We start from the raw sequence: 20,842 nt of genomic DNA on the forward strand, positions 1-20,842 counted from the left end.
TATGTATCTACTCAATACATGTCACTACACCTCTACATGCCAATTAGCTAGCCCCCTGTATGTTCTACAATACATACAAATAATGTTTTCAGGATAAAGGACATGTATTTCATATTTAAGTAAAAGTTAAATAAAATAACATTTATTTTGTCAATGTATAATTGTAATGTGTTTTCTATGGTGCCAAAGTCCAGAGACTATATTACTACCACAATTCAAGTATGATCCACTTACTCTTGGGGAATGGAACCAGAGAGGAAGCTTGCATTACCCTTTCCATGCCCCATTGTTCAGAGTGGAGGAGCTGTGAACTCTCCTGTGATGGCCCACGTCTACCACAACCTTTCCTATTGTGTTAGTCGGCACCACAGCATTTTAGGAAGCCATTGTTCAAAATGTGTTCATACACACAGTAACAATGGGAGGGGGTGTGGCCTGCACAGGGGAGGACCAGGAGGTTGATCTCAGACTTCTATTTAGAACTGGGATTCTACCCAGAGTTTACAGATTAACAGTGAGGACAAACCCAGCCTGCCTCTTTCCATCCACACTGAGTCCAAACCTACGGTCTAGTGATGGGCATTCCGGCTCTTTTGGCTCCCAAGCGGCTCTTTAAAAAAAGTATGTTTTGTATTTTTTCAAGTCAAACAGTTTGCGATAGTTTGACTATGATTGGTGTTAAAACAATTCTAATTAAATTATTGAATGAAATCATACTCTACCTTAACCACAATGTATTTAAAAATGCATTGGTTTGTTATTAAATAGAATGCTATTAAACATTTGCATTTAAAGTATAACTTTTTAATGTATTTAAACAAAGTGCATATAAATCTAACCATTCAAAACGAATACAATCTGAACCGCATAATATATTTATTTATTTTTTATTTCACCTTTATTTAACCAGGTAGGCAAGTTGAGAACAAGTTCTCATTTACAATTGCGACCTGGCCAAGATAAAGCAAAGCAGTTCGACACATACAACAACACAGAGTTACACATGGAGTAAAACAAACATACAGTCAATAATACAGTAGAAAAAATAAGTATATACAATGTGAGCAAATGAGGTGAGATAAGGGAGGTAAAGGCAAAAAAAAAGGCCATGGTGGCGAAGTAAATACAATATAGCAAGTAAAACACTGGAATGGTAGATTTGCAGTGGAAGAATGTGCAAAGTAAAGATAGAAATAATGGGGTGCAAAGGAGCAAAAATAAATACAGTAGGGGAAGAGGTAGTTGTTTGGGCTAAATTATAGATGGGCTATGTACAGGTGCAGTAATCTGTGAGCTGCTCTGACAGCTGGTGCTTAAAGCTAGTGAGGGAGATAAATGTTTCCAGTTTCAGAGATTTTTGTAGTTCCAGTCATTGGCAGCAGAGAACTGGAAGGAGAGGCGGCCAAAGGAAGAATTGGTTTTTGGGGTGACCAGAGAGATATACCTGCTGGAGCGCGTGCTACAGGTGGGTGCTGCTATGGTGACCAGCGAGCTGAGATACGGAGGGACTTTACCTAGCAGAGACTTGTGATTCATAGTAAAGGCTGGGTTCGTGCAGATAACCAACAATTTACGACGTTTGGAAGGAGACTAATGTGAGGTAAAGAATAATTCATTAATTAGAAGACTAATTGATCAGATATTAAAATACCTGAAGAGTTATATTAGGAAAATTATAACTTTGTAATCTGAATATTTTCCTTGGTGCCCCGACTTCCTAGTTAATTACATTTACATGATTAGTTTAGTCACATTTTAATAATTACAGAGAATTTATTTGATAAAATAAAAGTCTTCACTTTAATGATGCCAAAGACATGACAAGATCAAGACTGTGAATGCATGTACCACTCTGAATAAATAAATACAGTGCCTTTTGAAGATTTGTGTCTGGTCATTAAACTGCAAAACAGGCTGGATGTCTAAACAAAATCAATTCTGAATGTCAATAGATTTAGATTCATTCTCATCAATGGCAACATTCTAGAACTGAGTTATCACTCATCGAAGTCCGGTATCCGGGGTAATCTGGTTAATGATTATATAGTTAAGTGGCTCTTTCCTTGTAGAATGTTGACAGCTGTATAGAACATATTGTATTGCAAAGATGCTCAAACTTCACTTAAGAGCTACACTCACCAGACACGGGATAATCTTTATCCCTCATGCTGGGCCTGACCAAACCGGTGAATTGTTGCTTACTATAGCTGCACTTCTCCACATGGCCAACTTCTAGTGGACTTCTCCTCTTCCAATGCTCTTATGCTTATCCTTGAAAAATACCATGAGGTCTGAAATAGACACCAACGTTGACATATTGTACAAACAATTACCTAGGCTAAGTAAAACAATGATGTTTGATCTACTGCTCTGCTAACTAGCTAGCTAACGTGTAGCCAGTGAGTAGCTAAAACAGAGAAAGGGGATGTACGTTCATGGATTGGATCCAGGAGGTCTTGCTGATCGAGGTGGTGAACGGTAGCTGACAGTGTTGGCTAGAGACTACCTGTGGGAGCTTCCTGCAGGAATTTGTAGTCTTGCTGAGGATGAGTTTTAGTAAGGTCGGATTCCTTGCGTTTATAGTCATTGTGATCAATTGCACTGCACTGATGGGAGTGGAAATCACATAAAATAGATGTGGTAGTTGCAGCAGCAGATACATATTTGGGTGTGAGAGATTTTAGTGCAGAAGAAGTTGAGGGAAGTGGTTCCATCCTCCAAGGCAGATGGCCTGGTGTAGGATCGTTTAGGGCCAAAGTAGTGGGATGGTGTGGTGAGTTTTTGGGGATAGTGTATAGGTACAGGATTAAATGGTGCAATTTAAGATTTTCCCATTCTCCTTTTCCCTGTTTTTTTTGTGACCTAAATGTGAAATCCGTACTCCAACCTGCGATAGGCAGCAATACGCAAGAGTGTCTAGTCTGCCCAAAATATACACAGAGAAGGTGTCTCCAAAGATGTTTATGTAAACCAAGATAGACCACATCTTGTTGTTTCCAATGGGCACAAATGAGTCATAGTAGGCAGAGCCAAGCACAGGCTAGTGATATCCTATTGGCGTGTTCTAGCAAACCTCTGAATATTTCCCTTAGAGAACGCCTACTCGGTGAAGCGCTTGTGTGCAATAACTCAATTTGGCTTTGGATTCCTAAGCAAACTTTGTCCACTCTGTTCATAACAGATTTTAGTTTGACGAACAGAAAACTGTATTGAGATAAAATGTTTCATCGATCCATCTCGTTCCATCTTCTCCCACTCTCGGCCAGTGGGCTTTCCTCTCACTACCATATTTATACATCCAATGAAATATCTGTCGCATTGTTCTGTCTGTGATTTCGCATTTGCTCTGTTGCAGTGGTGGAACAGGAAGTTCCGGGAAGGCGCCAGAACTGTGTGGTAAAGACGATATATTTTGTGTCCGTTTCACATGTAATACTACAGGTATGTAATAGCACGTTTATACTTTGTAATATCGAAAGAATATGTCATAACGTCCTGGGTAACACATCCTTTATGGTATTATCACGTTTGGTAAAGGTTTTACGTGTTACTTTTGTGTCAAGCCGAGTGTGCATAACTATTTTATAAGTCAAATAGCTAGAGACTTTGGGTTTGGCAGAGTGAATGAAAATCATTTAGTAAAGCTAATTTCATTTAAAACATCTAATTATTAGCGATTTTTGAGTTCGTTAATGGTTTGTGTAAAATTCACGGGATGGTAAAATGGCGGCTCCCCTTCTGTCTACGTCAAATGAATTCAGTGCAGGCAGCGCGGGTTCACTTTTTTATTTTTACATGTGTAACAATATTCAGACATTCAGGTGTTTCTATCTTTATCTATGATTGTTAATATGTTGTGACAAATGGGAAATACAATAGATTTTTGTGAGGTGAAATAATACAGTGAAGACATGATTATTCAGGAACATAGTAAATAGTGCTGCATAAACTGCATGCATTATCAGAAAGCTAAATATTTACCAAAGATTCTTAAGCAAACAACCCAAACATTAATTGTGAGTCAGGTGAACTACTGTTATGTGAAAATTATTTAAAAAAATGTTTGACTTAGGTCAGGTCTGAGACCGGTAACATCAACAGTGAGAACAAACCCAGCCTGCCTCTCTCCTTCTACACTGAATCCAAACCTACAGTCACTGGGTCCTGATTGTGACAGTGGAGCCCAGTTTGCACTGGAGGATCCAGAGATGGCATCAGTGAAGCTGGAAGACTGCAGTCAAACACTGGAGCTGAATGTCAACATTAAAGATGAAGAGGAGAAGATTGGGAAATCTGTTTATCATGGTAAGAGCAGATTCTATCTTAAGGTTGATTCTATAATTCTGACTCACACATCCCTGAAGAACTCCAGACTGTTGTTCGTTTCAACTTCATACTGTGCGTTGAAAGTTGCTGTAGAGCTGTTTCAATGAGAAGGTAGATGTTATTTCATGTTAATGAGATCTGCATGGTTTGACACCAGTATTGTCAGCATGTGTTTTATTCACTGGGCTATCTGGAGTGATCAGAGAGTAGACTAAAGAAGTGAAGTAGACAAACTGCCAGTGTTCTGAAGTTCTATGAAATGAGTCTGTAGTTGCTACGGTTGCTGTCAATTCCATTTTGAATTCCAGTCAATTCAGGAAATACACTCATTCTAATTTCAATTCTCTACAATGCTTTTCGATCAGGAGAAGTTGGAGTAACACTTTACTGTAGGTGTCCTTAGTCATGTGTTAATAAAGCCTTTTATAACACCTATATAACAACAGTAATGAGTAACGGCATAAAATCTTATGAAACTAGTTTATAATGGGTGTTTATAGATGACTGTTTATCCTGTTGTCATATGCACTCATGTCTACTGTTAATAACAACTGCTATTACACAGTCTGCATGACAACTTATGTCCTATTCTATTACATGCTACATAAGTGTCTGCATACCAGATGTTATAACGGGGTGTTATATCATTTACCAATCTCTTTGTCACATTATAAAATGGGTTGTTTGGATCCTGGATGCTGATTGGTTGATAGCAAGGAGTTATCACCAATATTCATGCATAATGCCTGTTAGCACTTCCATTAGTTTTACCACATCCACTCTCCCACAGCCCAGCCAGTCAATTTATAAACCTCCCTTGGAAAAAAGCGTCTCTTGACAATATTTCTCCATGCTACTAGCCTATCTGACCTGTGCACCATGTTGCATCTCCACTGTGCCATGCATATGAATGTGACGAGACTGACAGCTTCTCTGATCCAAGCCAATTCATTTATCAGGATCATTCTAATGATATATCCAAAGAATTGGCAATAGAAACAAAGGTAGTAGCTTAAACAAATGAAAATTCACATAGTTTGCTGTCATTTCAGTTGCTTGATGTGATTGTGTGTTAGCTTTAGTTTACTAGCTAGCAGGCAAAGAAGAATATTAGCCTAGCTATCCCATAACTACACTACATGACCAAAAGTATGTGGACACCTGTTCATCGAACCTCTCATTCCAAAATCATAGGCAGTAATATGGAGTTGGTCCCCCCCTTTGCTGCTATCACAGCCTCCACTGTATTGGGAAGGTGTGGTAGCAATTCTATAGGAAGAGCGAGACTGTAGATTCTTCTAACAGCTTTATTATAAGATTTGCAAAAATGAAGCAATCAACCATCACCAAGAATGGTTAAGAGTTGAAAGCTTAACAAACATAGTGGGGTCTCTGCTTTTTATGGATAAGTACATCCTTTCTGTATCCGTGGCAGTGAGCAGAGAGTGTGTATAAGGTCATTAGTTGTCTGTGCAGATTGAAGATAGCACGAGGTTGATAGCCCGAGGTCTCAACCGTCTAACTGCATTCCCAACAGCAAACACTATAATGTGCTCCTTTCTGCAAGTTTCCATACATGTGACTTCCTGTAGATAGTAAACCCACGGGATGTCACATGCTGCGGTTTCACCCAAACGGACCTTAGTTATGGCTTATGGCTGAGTCCCACAAAGACAAGTTTGTATCAGGTTAGAAATAACACTAGCATATAACAAGAGACTATTCTTTAAGCAGTAAAACACGGGATAGCATGACTAATTATGTAATTTTTCCACAACAGAGGCTTTCCACTAGATGTTGGAACATTGCTGAGGGGACTTGCTTCCATTCAGCCATGAGTATTAGGGAGGTTGGGCACTGATGTTGGGCGATTAGGCCTTGCTCCCAGTCTGTGTTCCAATCCGTCCCTAAGGTGTTCGATGGGGTTGAGGTCAGGGCTCTGCAGGCCAGTCAAGTTCTTCCACATCAATCTCGACAAACCATTTCTTTATGGACCCCTGCACGGGGGCATTGTGATACTGAAACAGGAAAGGGCCTTCCCCAAACTGTTGCCAAAAAGTTGGAGGCACAGAATCGTCTAGAATGTCATTGTATGCTGTAGTGTTAAGATTTCCCTTGACTGGAGCTACGAGGCTTAGGCTGAACCATGAAAAACAGCCCCATACCATTATTCCTCCTCCACCAAGCTTTACAGTTGGCACTACGCATTGGGGCAGGTAGCGTTCTCCTGGCATCCGACACACCCATATTTGTCCATCAAACTGCCAGATAGTGAAGCGTGATTTATCACTCCAGAGAATTTCACATCGGTTACACCAGCCTAATCTTGGGAGTTGATAGGCTTGAAGTCATAAACAGCATTGCGAAGAGCTGCTGGCAAAATGCATAAAAGTGCTGTTTGAATGAATGCTTACGAGCCTGCTGGTGCCTACCATCGCTCAGTCAGACTGCTCTATCAAATCATAGACTTAGTTATAACATAATAACACACAGAAATACGAGCCGTAGGTCATTAATATGGTCGATTCCGGAAACTATCATCTCGAAAACAAAACGTTTATTCTTTCAGTGAAATACGGAACTGTTCCGTATTTTATCTAACGCGTGGATTCCGATTGGTCAGACCAGCATTGAATCCTGTTTGAGTGCACATAGAACAGATTTACCGCTTCTTAGACTTGCTTTCAATGAGAAGATCTATAAGATTTTGGTTAAGATTTTGTATGGAAGATACTTTTAATTCACAGCAGACTATATCTGCTGTGTCAACAGTTTTCATTGCGTAGAGACCAGTGTCTGGCCCTACTGGAGCCATCTCTTCCTGGTACCGTATAGAACAGAAACATTAACCATTTTACCACCAAAAAGACATCGTAAATCTCCTGTCAGTGTTATCTCCCAGAGGTCCACTTTGAGAGAGGAGAGAGAGAGACAGAGACACAGAGAGAGAGACACAGACAGAGAGACAGACAATAAGCCCAGTAGTATGTCTTTCAAAGTAATGCTGCTGACAGTCACCAGTGAAAGGTAGCTTTGGATCCAGTATACAGTTCCTGTGTAACCTACAATGGATCCAGTATACAGTTCCTGTGTAACCTACAATGGATCCAGTATACAGTTCCTTTGTAACCTACAATGGATCCAGTATACAGTTCCTTTGTAACCTACAATGGATCCAGTATACAGTTCCTCTGTAACCTACAATGGATCCAGTATACAGTTCCTCTGTAACCTACAATGGATCCAGTATACAGTTCCTCTGTAACCTACAATGGATCCAGTATACAGTTCCTCTGTAACCTACAATGGATCCAGTATACAGTTCCTCTGTAACCTACAATGGATCCAGTATACAGTTCCTGTGTAACCTACAATGGATCCAGTATACAGTTCCTTTGTAACCTACAATGGATCCAGTATACAGTTCCTTTGTAACCTACAATGGATCCAGTATACAGTTCCTCTGTAACCTACAATGGATCCAGTATACAGTTCCTCTGTAACCTACAATGGATCCAGTATACAGTTCCTCTGTAACCTACAATGGATCCAGTATACAGTTCCTTTGTAACCTACAATGGATCCAGTATACAGTTCCTTTGTAACCTACAATGGATCCAGTATACAGTTCCTTTGTAACCTACAATGGATCCAGTATACAGTTCCTCTGTAACCTACAATGGATCCAGTATACAGTTCCTCTGTAACCTACAATGGATCCAGTATACAGTTCCTCTGTAACCTACAATGGATCCAGTATACAGTTCCTGTGTAACCTACAATGGATCCAGTATACAGTTCCTTTGTAACCTACAATGGATCCAGTATACAGTTCCTTTGTAACCTACAATGGATCCAGTATACAGTTCCTTTGTAACCTACAATGGATCCAGTATACAGTTCCTCTGTAACCTACAATGGATCCAGTATACAGTTCCTCTGTAACCTACAATGGATCCAGTATACAGTTCCTCTGTAACCTACAATGGATCCAGTATACAGTTCCTCTGTAACCTACAATGGATCCAGTATACAGTTCCTGTGTAACCTACAATGGATCCAGTATACAGTTCCTCTGTAACCTACAATGGATCCAGTATACAGTTCCTCTGTAACCTACAATGGATCCAGTATACAGTTCCTGTGTAACCTACAATGGATCCAGTATACAGTTCCCCTGTAACCTACAATGGATCCAGTATACAGTTCCTCTGTAACCTACAATGGACCCAGTATACAGTTCCTCTGTAACCTACAATGGACCCAGTATACAGTTCCTGTGTAACCTACAATGGATCCAGTATACAGTTCCTCTGTAACCTACAATGGATCCAGTATACAGTTCCTCTGTAACCTACAATGGATCCAGTATACAGTTCCTGTGTAACCTACAATGGATCCAGTATACAGTTCCTCTGTAACCTACAATGGATCCAGTATACAGTTCCTCTGTAACCTACAATGGATCCAGTATACAGTTCCTCTGTAACCTACAATGGATCCAGTATACAGTTCCTGTGTAACCTACAATGGATCCAGTATACAGTTCCTCTGTAACCTACAATGGATCCAGTATACAGTTCCTCTGTAACCTACAATGGATCCAGTATACAGTTCCTCTGTAACCTACAATGGATCCAGTATACAGTTCCTCTGTAACCTACAATGGATCCAGTATACAGTTCCTGTGTAACCTACAATGGATCCAGTATACAGTTCCTGTGTAACCTACAAGGGATCCAGTATACAGTTCCTCTGTAACCTACAAGGGATCCAGTATACAGTGAGTTGTAGAGGAAGACAAGGTGATCCAACCAGATACATGACGACAGACCTGTTAAATAAATGACTAACCTAGAAAGATCCAGGTACAGTCACTGATACCCAGGGGGCCGAGCGGTACCTCCATGGCACACTTTGTCCCTTTCGGAGAGGTTCCTGTCATCCTAATGCTTCATCCAATACTAACACAATTTCCTGTGTTCTCACCCGAGCTCTAAGCCAATCACATTCACTTTCCTCTAAGCCAATCACATTCACTTCCCTCACCACACGTGCATTGACCGGGACCATTACAGTAGAACAGTAATCTAATTTGCCGAAGGCTCAGAAATGGTCCTCTGCTATAAACTATTTTCTAAACTCATAACGTTGGTAACATAACCTGTGTATTGTTTATTTGATGTCCCATCAATAGGAAGGCAAGGTAATGACATAACCATATTATTACCTACTGTTCACTGCAGGTAGATTGTATGTTGTAATATTCAATGAAATAAAACATTAAGAATGTATTGGTGAATTATATTAATCATGCATTTGTCGTGTTGTTGCTACCATTAATGCGATGACGGCTATTCATCGAATAATTACATACCACGGTCAATTATTACGAGGTAATTAACCATATAACAATTGATTAAGTAGTAACCTGGAGCACCACGGGAAAAGTTTGTTTAACGAGTTACCGTTTCCCGAATTAACTCAAATGTAGATCAGAATATCTCGAAGTATCTTAACCGTCATCATATTAATCAATGATTAATTATTACCTCATCAGTCTCATAATGAATGTTTCAAAATTCTTGGATATCTGCACGAACCCTAGTCTTCATGATGAATCAGCTTACGCAATTGGCTTAATTATTTATTTACTAACTAATGAAATAATCACACAGAAATACATAAACACACACACAGGATGATTATAGAATACTAACATAATGCAATGAAAGGTCCCTAGTGGACTAACCCGATATGACGGCTTGGTAGACAATGGAAAGAGGTGGGGACAGATAAAGAGCGGGAAAGACAGAATGGACCCACTACATACAGTTGATAACTATGCTCATGGAAATGCTAATACTTTGCACATGAACGGCCGCTCATTCGAAAAGAATTGCTATGTACGTATTTACGCTTGTATGTCTTTGTTCTCTCTCTGTTGAAATCGCCGGTCCGTCTGTGGAGAGCAGTTCAACAGAAGTCTCTGGTTTGTAACCCGGAGGTCACAATGTCTTTTGTAGTTGTATTAGGCTTTTGTTCTGGAGTGTTGGTTAGAATTGATACTACAAGAGTACCACAATGATGAGAGGAATATGTTCTTCTCGTCTTCGGTCGAGTTTCCTAGACTATTTTACATATACAGCTGCAGACTGTGAATGTGTCGTCTAGTCTTCTTCTTTGTTGAACGTTTCAGAGTTTCTAACCATTTCGTACCGTTCAGCTCACGCTGTCGGTCACGCTGGTCTCAAATGGTTGATTATTCAGGGTTCAGCTCCCGACCATTTTAAATGCCAGTAGCAACCCGGCAATGTACTGGTCTAATAGTTTTAACCATTACCTGACGTCCGGCTTACGTCTGCGTGCTTGGTCTAATGTAGATTTAGTTAACGAGTGGTTTTATGCACTCACAAAAGGGGGTGTTCCATGACGCCGAAATAATGTCTGCTCTCATGGGTGTGTTCACTGACTGGGTAGAACTTTCATATGAAAAACAATTCTCATTAAGAAGGCTAACATCACATTTCATCTGCTCACAAATAGTTTCATATTTAATCATATAAGTTCCCCAACATTTAGATGTGAATCTGATAACTGGGAAATGTACACTTTCAGAGATACAGTTATGTTGTTCTACTGTCCTTAGTGACATCACAAAGGAGTAATGAATTCAACAGGATTGTTCTTTAAGTACCCACGGACCATTCCAAATGATTGGATTACAGAAACATTGTTTCATTATCCAGTCTGTTGATGTTGGGAGTTTGAGGGAGGACTCCCTTTGTTCCACAGAGGTTCTCTCCCTCATTATTGCATGACAAGGAAGAGAGAGTTTCTGTAAGGTATTTACGACCGTCATCAAACTGGCCAACTTCACCCCATTCCCCCCTTCCTCTCTGGTGGGAGGGGGGCTCTCTGATTGTCACCCAGAAGGGAAAATCATGACACATTGAACTGCATCCATCTATTCTGCCAACAATATCTTACTGTACGTCATGGAATGTTGAGTCAAATGGACCTATTTTTAAAACCTCTTATGAAGTGGGTTTTGTAGCATAAACTGGGATTTATATATTTTTGACTGATATAGTGATTGTCTGTTTGTTTCATATCTGCAAAGTAGTGAAAACGCTGTCAGTTCCAATTTAAGTGCATTGTGTAATTTAAAGTGTGCACTTGTCTAATGTGAATGAATGTTTTGTTATCAATGTTTAGCTACCTGATCTATTGTAATGAGATACTTGAACAAGAAAAAATATAAGATATATATATTTTTTAAATAATGTGCCAGAACTGTCAAGACAATCAAGTTTTCAAATCAAGTTTATTTTATATAGCCCTTCGTACATCAGCTAATATCTCGAAGTGCTGTACAGAAACCCAGCCTAAAACCCCAAACAGCAAGCAATGCAGGTGTAGAAGCACGGTGGCTAGGAAAAACTCCCTAGAAAGGCCAAAACCTAGGAAGAAACCTAGAGAGGAACCAGGCTATGAGGGGTGGCCAGTCCTCTTCTGGCTGTGCCGGGTGGAGATTATAACAGAACATGGCCAAGATGTTCAAATGTTCATAAATGACCAGCATGGTCAAATAATAATAATCACAGTAGTTATCGAGGGTGTAGCAAGTCAGTACCTCAGGAGTAAATGTCAGTTGGCTTTTCATAGCCGATCATTAAGAGTATCTCTACCGCTCCTGCGAGAGTTGATAAAATAACTTTTGTGTCCGTTTCTCTTTATAACTACAGGCCGACTCAGGTCAAGTCTGAGGCCGGTAACATCAACAGTGAGGACAACCCCAGCCTGCCTCTCTCCTTCCACACTGAGTCCAAACCTACAGTCACTGGGTCCTGATTGTGACAGTGGAGCCCAGTTTGCACTGCAGGGTCCAGAGATGGCATCAGTGAAGCTGGAAGACTGCAGTCAAACACTGGAGCTGAATGTCAGCATTAAAGATGAAGAAGAGGAGGAGAAGATTGGGACATCTGTTTCTCATGGTAAGAGCAGGTTCTATCTAACTAAGTTTGTTGTTCGTTACAACTTCCCACTGTGTATGAAAAGTTGCTGTAGAACTGTTTCATGATGAACTGTTTCAATGAGAAGGTAGATGTTATTTCATGCTACTGAGACTTGCATGGTTTGACACCAGTATTGCCAGCTATTGTTTTATTAACTGGGCTATCTGGAGTGATCAGAGAGGAGACTAAAGAAGTGAAGTAGACAAACTGCCAGTGTTTTAAAGTTCTATGAAATGAGTCTGTGTAGTTACTAACCCTTGTGATACTGAGTGGAGGATGATATGAAATGAGTCTGTAGTTACTAATCCTTGTGATAGTGAGTGGAGGATTATATGAAATGAGTCTGTGTCGTTACTAACCCTTGTGATAGTGAGTGGAGGATGATATGAAATGAGTCTGTAGTTACTAATCCTTGTGATAGTGAGTGGAGGATTATATGAAATGAGTCTGTAGTTACTAACCCTTGTGATAGTGAGTGGAGGATGATATGGATCTGAATTTTAGAGTAGTTGTATTCCCCCTTTGTATTGTACAGTATACTTACTTACAGTGCCTTCAGAAAGTATTCATACCCCTTGACTTATTCCACATTTTGTTATGTTACATCCCAAATTCAAAATGGATTAAATTGATATTTTTTCTGATGACATGTTTTTTGAAATGTAAAAAATGTAAATGCAGAAATATCTCATTTACGTAAGTATTCACACCCCTGAGTCAATACTTTGTAGAAGCACCTTTGGCAGTGATTACAGCTGTGAGTCTTTCTGGGTAAATCTCTCCGAGCTTTACACACCTGGATTGTACAATATTTGCACATTTATTATTTTTCTAATTCTTAAAGCTCTCTTAAGTTGGTTGATCATTGCTAGACAGACATTTTCAAGTCTTGCCATAGATTTTCAAGCCGATTTAAGTCAAAACTGTAACTAGGCCACTCAGGAACATTCAATGTTGTCTTGGTAAGCAACTCCAGTGTATATTTGGCCTTATGTTTTAGGTTATTGGTTATCGTCCTGCTGAAATGGGAATTTGTCTTCCAGTGTCTGTTGGAAAGCAGACTGAACCAGGTTTTCCTCTAGGAGTTTGCCAGTGCTTAGCTCTATTCCGTTTAATTTTATATCCCTAAATTAACATCCAAGTCCTTGCCGATGACAAGCATACCCATAACATGATGCAGCTATCACCATGCGAAGAGTGAGAGTGGTACTCCGTGATGTGTTGTGTTAGATTGGCCTCTTCTCCGGGAACTGAGTTGGGAAGGACGCCTGTATCTTTGGAGTGACTGGGTGTATTGATGTATTGATTGTGACTGGGTGTTTGAAATATACTGCTTGACTGAGGAACCTTACCGATAATTGCATGTGTGGGTTACAGAGATGAGGTAGTGTGGTGGAATATTCTATTCAAGTGAGAGACTTGGTCATTTCTTCAAACAATCATCTTATTTAATATTGATTAATTATTGCAATAATGAAACCAGTCAGCCCAACGGTCTTGACTGTTGAGCTGAGCAGCCTAACTGATAGTGATAATATATATAGGACTTAAAAATGCTAAATCAGGCTGGTTCCAACTCCCATAAGCCACCTTGGTTATTTACACAGGATGGTGTTTACCCTCAAACCGGCTTAGTTTCCCAGATGCCAGGAAGATGAGACAATGAGGCATTGTTCTAAACTCTTCCAGGCTATCTCTATCTCGGGTCACACACACCACATATTGTCTATGGAATGATAGCTTTAGGTAATTATCACCAAGTCATTGTCAGCCCAAGCTATCTAGCAAAAACCCATTTCCTTGACCCTACGCCCAGACTAACTGCAGGAAGCAAGACTGGAAACCATCTCTTTAACAGTTGCCAGCCCAAGCTTCAAAAAGACTCCTCTCAGTTAACTCAGAAAGGGAGAGAGAGAGTCCTAAGAACCTTACTCAGACCATCCCATTCTCACCACATCACTCTCTGACATCATCACTCTGCGCCAATAGGATTTATTTAATAAAACTACCATTTGGTGCTTAAATGTAACATAATCTTGTAATCCTGCTACCACAGTAGTCATTCAAAATTCATTTTAAACACTATTATTGCACACAGAGTGAGTCCATGCTGCTTATGTGACTTGTTATGCAACATTTTAGGCTTACCGTAACAAAGGGGTTGAATACTTATTGACTCGACATTTCTGCTTTTCATTTTAAATTCATTTGTAAACATTTAGAAAAACTTAATTCCACTGACGTTATAGGGTACTCCACTGGCGTTATGGGGTATTCCACTGACGTTATGGGGTATTCCACTGGCGTTATGGGGTACTCCACTGACGTTATGGGGTACTCCACTGGCGTTATGGGGTACTCCACTGGCGTTATGGGGTACTCCACTGGCGTTATGGGGTACTCCACTGGCGTTATGGGGTACTCCACTGGCGTTATGGGGTGTTCCGCTGACGTTATGGGGTGCTCCACTGGCGTTATGGGGTACTCCACTGGCGTTATGGGGTACTCCACTGGCGTTATGGGGTACTCCACTGGCGTTATGGGGTACTCCACTGGCGTTATGGGGGTACTCCACTGGCGTTATGGGGTACTCCACTGGCGTTATGGGGTACTCCACTGGCGTTATGGGGTACTCCACTGGCGTTATGGGGTACTCCACTGGCGTTATGGGGTACTCCACTGGCGTTATGGGGTACTCCACTGGCGTTATGGGGTACTCCACTGGCGTTATGGGGTACTCCACTGACGTTATGGGGTACTCCACTGGCGTTATGGGGTATTCCACTGACGTTATGGGGTACTCCACTGGCGTTATGGGGTATTCCACTGGCGTTATGGGGTACTCCACTGGCGTTATGGGGTATTCCACTGGCGTTATGGGGTACTCCACTGGCGTTATGGGGTATTCCACTGGCGTTATGGGGTACTCCACTGGCGTTATGGGGTATTCCACTGGCGTTATGGGGTACTCCACTGGCGTTATGGGGTACTCCACTGGCGTTATGGGGTACTCCACTGGCGTTATGGGGTACTCCACTGGCGTTATGGGGTATTCCACTGGCGTTATGGGGTACTCCACTGGCGTTATGGGGTACTCCACTGGCGTTATGGGGTATTCCACTTGCGTTATGGGGTACTCCACTGGCGTTATGGGGTATTCCACTTGCGTTATGGGGTATTCCACTGACGTTGTGGGGTATTCCACTTGCGTTATGGGGTATTCCACTGACGTTGTGGGGTATTCCACTTGCGTTATGGGGTACTCCACTGGCGTTATGGGGTACTCCACTGGCGTTATGGGGTACTCCACTGACGTTGTGGGGTACTCCACTGGCGTTATGGGGTACTCCACTGGCGTTATGGGGTACTCCACTGGCGTTATGGGGTACTCCACTGGCGTTATGGGGTATTCCACTGGCGTTATGGGGTACTCCACTGACGTTATGGGGGTACTCCACTGGCGTTATGGGGTATTCCACTGGCGTTATGGGGTACTCCACTGACGTTATGGGGTACTCCACTGGCGTTATGGGGGTACTCCACTGGTGTTGTGGGGTACTCCACTGGCGTTATGGGGTATTCCACTGGCGTTATGGGGTATTCCACTGGCGTTATGGGGTATTCCACTGGCGTTATGGGGTAAGGACTAAACACTTTTCGGGCCTACCACTTTCTGTCCTGATCGGTCCACCAACTGGTGGTTTAGAATCTATTCATATTCAGATGGTAAATAGTCGTAGTAGAATTCATGTTGGTACAACAATATCTAGTCATGTATCCATGCCCTTGTATGTGTGTGGTATTGTGTGTAGACCAATGACTCAATTTAATCCATTTTAAAATCAGGCTGAAACACAAAAAAATGTATAAAAAGTCAAGGGGTGTGAATATTTTCTGAAGGCACTGTATATGAAGTCGTATGTACGTCACACCAACTGACTGGTTCTTCTGATGTTGTTCACACAGGAGACCATGTTGAGATATTCTCTACATCCGGAGAAAAACAGCAGGAAGATCACAGAGCTAAGAGGTCTCACCACTGCCCACATTGTGAGGAGATTTTCCCATTTCTATCAAAGCTAAAAATACACCTAAAAATACACACAGGAGAGAATCCGTATTCCTGCACTGACTGTGGAAAGAGATTCACAACATCACAATCTCTGACAGTTCATCAGAGAGTGCACACTGGAGAGAAGCCTTACTCCTGCTCTGCGTGTGGGAAGAGGTTCTCTCAACAGATCCACTTACAAACACACCAACATGTACATACAGGGGTGAAGCCTTACTCCTGCTCTGAGTGTGGGAAGAGGTTCTCTCAACAGTTCCACTTACAAACACACCAACATGTACATACAGGAGTGAAGCCTTACTCCTGCTCTGACTGTGGGAAGACTTTCTCCCGATTGGATACCTTAAAAACACATGAACGTATACATACAGGAAATAATCCGTATACCTGTACTGACTGTGGGAAGACTTTCTCCCGATTGGATACCTTTAAAATACATGAACGTATACATACAGGAGAGAATCCATATTCCTGTACTGACTGCGGGAAGAGCTTCACAACGTCAGGGACTCTGACAATTCATCAGAGAGTACACACTGGAGAGAAGCCTTACTCCTGCTCTGGCTGTGAGAAGAGGTTCTCTCAACATATCCACTTACAAAAACACAAACGTCTACATACAGGAGAGAAGCCTTACTGCTGCTCTGACTGTGGGAAGAGTTTCTCTCAACAGAACCACTTCAAATCTCACCAGCGAATACATACAGGAGAGAAGCCTTACTCCTGCTCTGATTGTGGGAAGAGTTTCATCCGATTGGAAATATTAAAATGCCACCAGCGAATACATACAGGAGAGAAGCCTTACTGCTGCTCTGACTGTGGGAAGAGTTTCTCACAACTGGGCAACTTAAAAACACACCAATTTATACATAAAGGAGAGAAGCCTTACTCCTGCTCTGACTGCGGGAAGTGCTTCACAACATCAACTGATGTAAAAGTTCATAAAAGAGCACACACAGGAGAGAAGCCTTACTACTGCTCTGACTGTGGTAAGAGTTTTGCCAGATTGTATACCTTAAAAACACATCAATGTATACATAAAGGAGATAAGTCTCATCAGTTCTCTCAGACCAACTAAGATTAAAGTCATTACATCACTTCTGCTTCCCTCTGCAGTTTTCTGTGGGAATGAGATATAACATGTATCATATAGAGATGATGTGATGATCAGTTTTCTGTGGGAATGAGTTAGTAGATATGACATGTATCAGATATAGATTATGTGATGATCAGTTTTCTGTGGGAAGTAGTTAGTAGACAACATGTATCAGATAGAGATGGTGTGATGATCAGTTTTCTGTGGGAATGAGTTAGTAGACACAACATGTATCAGATAGAGATGGTGTGATGATCAGTTTTCACCTTTATTTTGGGGGGATTATTTGAGCAATTAAAGGACTGTTTGTTTAATTATATACAGGTTATGAAACAACTACATGTGTTTTATTAAATTGTATTTAAAAACTAGAATAGTTATTTTCTTCATTGATGATGAATATGTTTAGGTTACTCTATTGAAGCCAACTTAATTGACATGCCAATAAAAATAAATGAAATTGTACATGAATTTGTACTGGTCAAACTCTTTTCTTTTATAGTTAGTTCTTCATATTAGATCTGACAGTATGAATGGTTCTTATGGTTGTATTCAGTTCTTCATATTAGATCTGACAGTATGAATGGTTCTTATGGTTGTATTCAGTTCTTCATATTAGATCTGACAGTATGAATGGTTCTTATGGTTGTATTCAGTTCTTCATATTAGATCTGATAGTATGAATGGTTCTTATGGTTGTATTCAGTTCTTCATATTAGATCTGACAGTATGAATGGTTCTTATGGGCTGAGTGCCTGGAGTGTTTTTGTATGAATACAGTCAGTAGTTCTCTCTGACCCTGTGATGTCACCAGGACAGAACCACATGTCTCTATCACACTCCAGCCCAGAAGGTGGCAGCGATGCACAGTTAATGTTGGTTTGCACACTACAAATAAAGACTATAGAAGAAGACTGCATACTTAGTGACCTCACCACCTCCCCATGCAGGAAAACAATTTATGTGCATTCAGTGACTGCACACAGTTAAACATTTTGTTAGTACTTTTAATTTAACAACAATGTCAGATTTTTGTTTATTGTCTCTAGAGATGGGGAATCAAAGCTTCCTGAATCATTGAGGTGTTCCAGCCAATTGTGTCGAAAATAGATTCATTTTTCAAGTCCTTGATCAACACACTGTACGCCTGTGGCACCTGCTGGTCAAAATAATTTACAGCAGCCTAATTCTAACTGACTATGTCCCACACCCTGTAGCGCAGGGCTGTCCAACCCTCTTCCTGGAGATCTACTGTCCTGTAGGTTTTCACTCCGACCCTCTTCCTGGCGATCTACTGTCCTGTAGGTGTTCAGTCCGACCCTCTTCCTGGAGATCTACTGTCCTGTAGGTTTTCAGTCCGACCCTCTTCCTGGAGATCTACTGTCCTGTAGGTTTTCAGTCCAACCCTCCTTCTGGAGATCTACTGTCCTGTAGGTGTTCAGTCCGACCCTCTTCCTGGAGATCTACTGTCCTGTAGGTGTTCAGTCCGACCCTCTTCCTGGAGATCTACTGTCCTGTAGGTGTTCAGTCCGACCCTCTTCCTGGAGATCTACTGTCCTGTAGGTGTTCAGTCTGACCCTCTTCCTGGAGATCTACTGTCCTGTAGGTGTTCAGTCCAACCCTCTTCCTGGAGATCTACTGTCCTGTAGGTTTTCAGTCCAACCCTCCTTCTGGAGATCTACTGTCCTGTAGGTGTTCAGTCCGACCCTCTTCCTGGAGATCTACTGTCCTGTAGGTGTTCAGTCCGACCCTCTTCCTGGAGATCTACTGTCCTGTAGGTGTTCAGTCCGACCCTCTTCCTGGAGATCTACTGTCCTGTAGGTGTTCAGTCTGACCCTCTTCCTGGAGATCTACTGTCCTGTAGGTGTTCAGTCCAACCCTCTTCCTGGAGATCTACTGTCCTGTAGGTTTTCAGTCCAACCCTCTTCCTGGAGATCTACTGTCCTGTAGGTGTTCAGTCCGACCCTCTTCCTGGAGATCTACTGTCCTGTAGGTGTTCAGTCCAACCCTCTTCCTGGAGATGTACTGTCCTGTAGGTGTTCAGTCCGACCCTCTTCCTGGAGATCTACTGTCCTGTAGGTGTTCAGTCCGACCCTCTTCCTGGAGATCTACTGTCCTTTAGGTGTTCAGTCCAACCCTCTTCCTGGAGATCTACTGTCCTGTAGGTGTTCAGTCCGACCCTCTTCCTGGAGATCTACTGTCCTTTAGGTGTTCAGTCCAACCCTCTTCCTGGAGATCACGGCGCAACTAGAGAACATTACCAACCCCTACGCTCTGTATTTTCCGCTGGCTGCCCCACCACCACAGAAAGTGTCACGACTTCTACCAAAGTCGATGCCTCTCCTTGTTCGGGCGGTGTTCGGCGGTCGACGTCGCCGGTCTTCTAGCCATCGCCGATCCATTTTTCATTTTCCATTTGTTTTGTCTTGTTTTCCCACACGCCTGGTTCTCATTTCCCGCATTATGTGTTGTGTATTTAACCCTCTGTTCCCCCCCATGACTTTGTGTGGTATTGTTTATTGTAAGTGCACATTTGTTTGACTGGTGCGCGTCGGGTTATTGTGCCCATATTTTGTATTTCTTATGCTGTTGGTTTTACCATAAACTTCTTATGGCTGCAGGGGCAGTATTGAGTAGCTTGGATGAAAGGTGCACAGAGGTGCCCATAGTAAACTGCCTGCTCCTCAGTCCCAGTTGCTAATATATGCATATTATTATTCGTATTGGATAGAAAACACTCTGAAGTTTGGATTATTGGTTGAGATGGAGACGTGAATCGAACATATCAATTATTGAGATCCCTCAATCAATGTTCCCTATAATTGTTTTGGGCATTGAGCAAATATCAGGTCTGCTGAGCAAAAACATTAATGTTGTCAAAATTCTATGCAACTTCCTGTACCCGCTTTAAGTTACACTTCTAACAGTGGCCAAGTAGGCTACTGTGGCTATTTAATCATAATGTAGGCCTACCAGAGTGGCATACCATAAAAAACTATGGAGAAGAATGCATCCCATAATATTTTAACATGGAAATAGCTGTTCTATCATTCAGCCTACAGTAGCAGCAAATGTGTGGTGTTCAATGTAGGCCTACATTCCATGAGACTTTAAAAAAAAACATGCAGGTCTTGACATTAACCTGTTTATCCACTTGTCCTTCAGACAAGGAGGTGACTAAACATGTGTTGTTTTATGCAAGAAATCACTTTAGAAAACAAAATGCATTATTATTCCCATATCATTATCATAGAGAATGAGATTAATTATGCTACCCATTGCCTATTGGCTACTTAGCTTATTCAAGACCTTCTCAAAATACAACAGTGC

The 20,842-nt window shown here is 41.5% G+C and overlaps 1 protein-coding gene across 4 annotated transcripts in view; it reads left to right on the forward strand.

Moving 5' to 3' along the window:
- The first annotated feature begins 3,322 nt into the window (after positions 1-3,322).
- Positions 3,323-20,842, forward strand: part of LOC139533039 (zinc finger protein ZFP2-like) — a 319,515-nt gene continuing 301,995 nt past the window's right edge. For 2 of the 4 annotated variants that reach the window (XM_071331226.1, XM_071331221.1), the window contains exons 1-3: positions 3,323-3,441; positions 4,073-4,305; positions 12,075-12,323. In XM_071331226.1, the coding sequence (XP_071187327.1) occupies positions 4,209-4,305; positions 12,075-12,323 (346 nt within the window). In that variant the 5' untranslated portion in view covers positions 3,323-3,441; positions 4,073-4,208. Of the gene's footprint in view, positions 3,442-4,072; positions 4,306-12,074; positions 12,324-16,310; positions 17,984-20,842 lie in introns of those variants that run through there. The other 2 variants (XM_071331223.1, XM_071331225.1) reach the window with 2 other exon arrangements.

The sequence above is a fragment of the Salvelinus alpinus genome, chromosome 10 (genome assembly GCF_045679555.1).
Source record: "Salvelinus alpinus chromosome 10, SLU_Salpinus.1, whole genome shotgun sequence".
Lineage (NCBI taxonomy): Eukaryota > Metazoa > Chordata > Actinopteri > Salmoniformes > Salmonidae > Salvelinus > Salvelinus alpinus.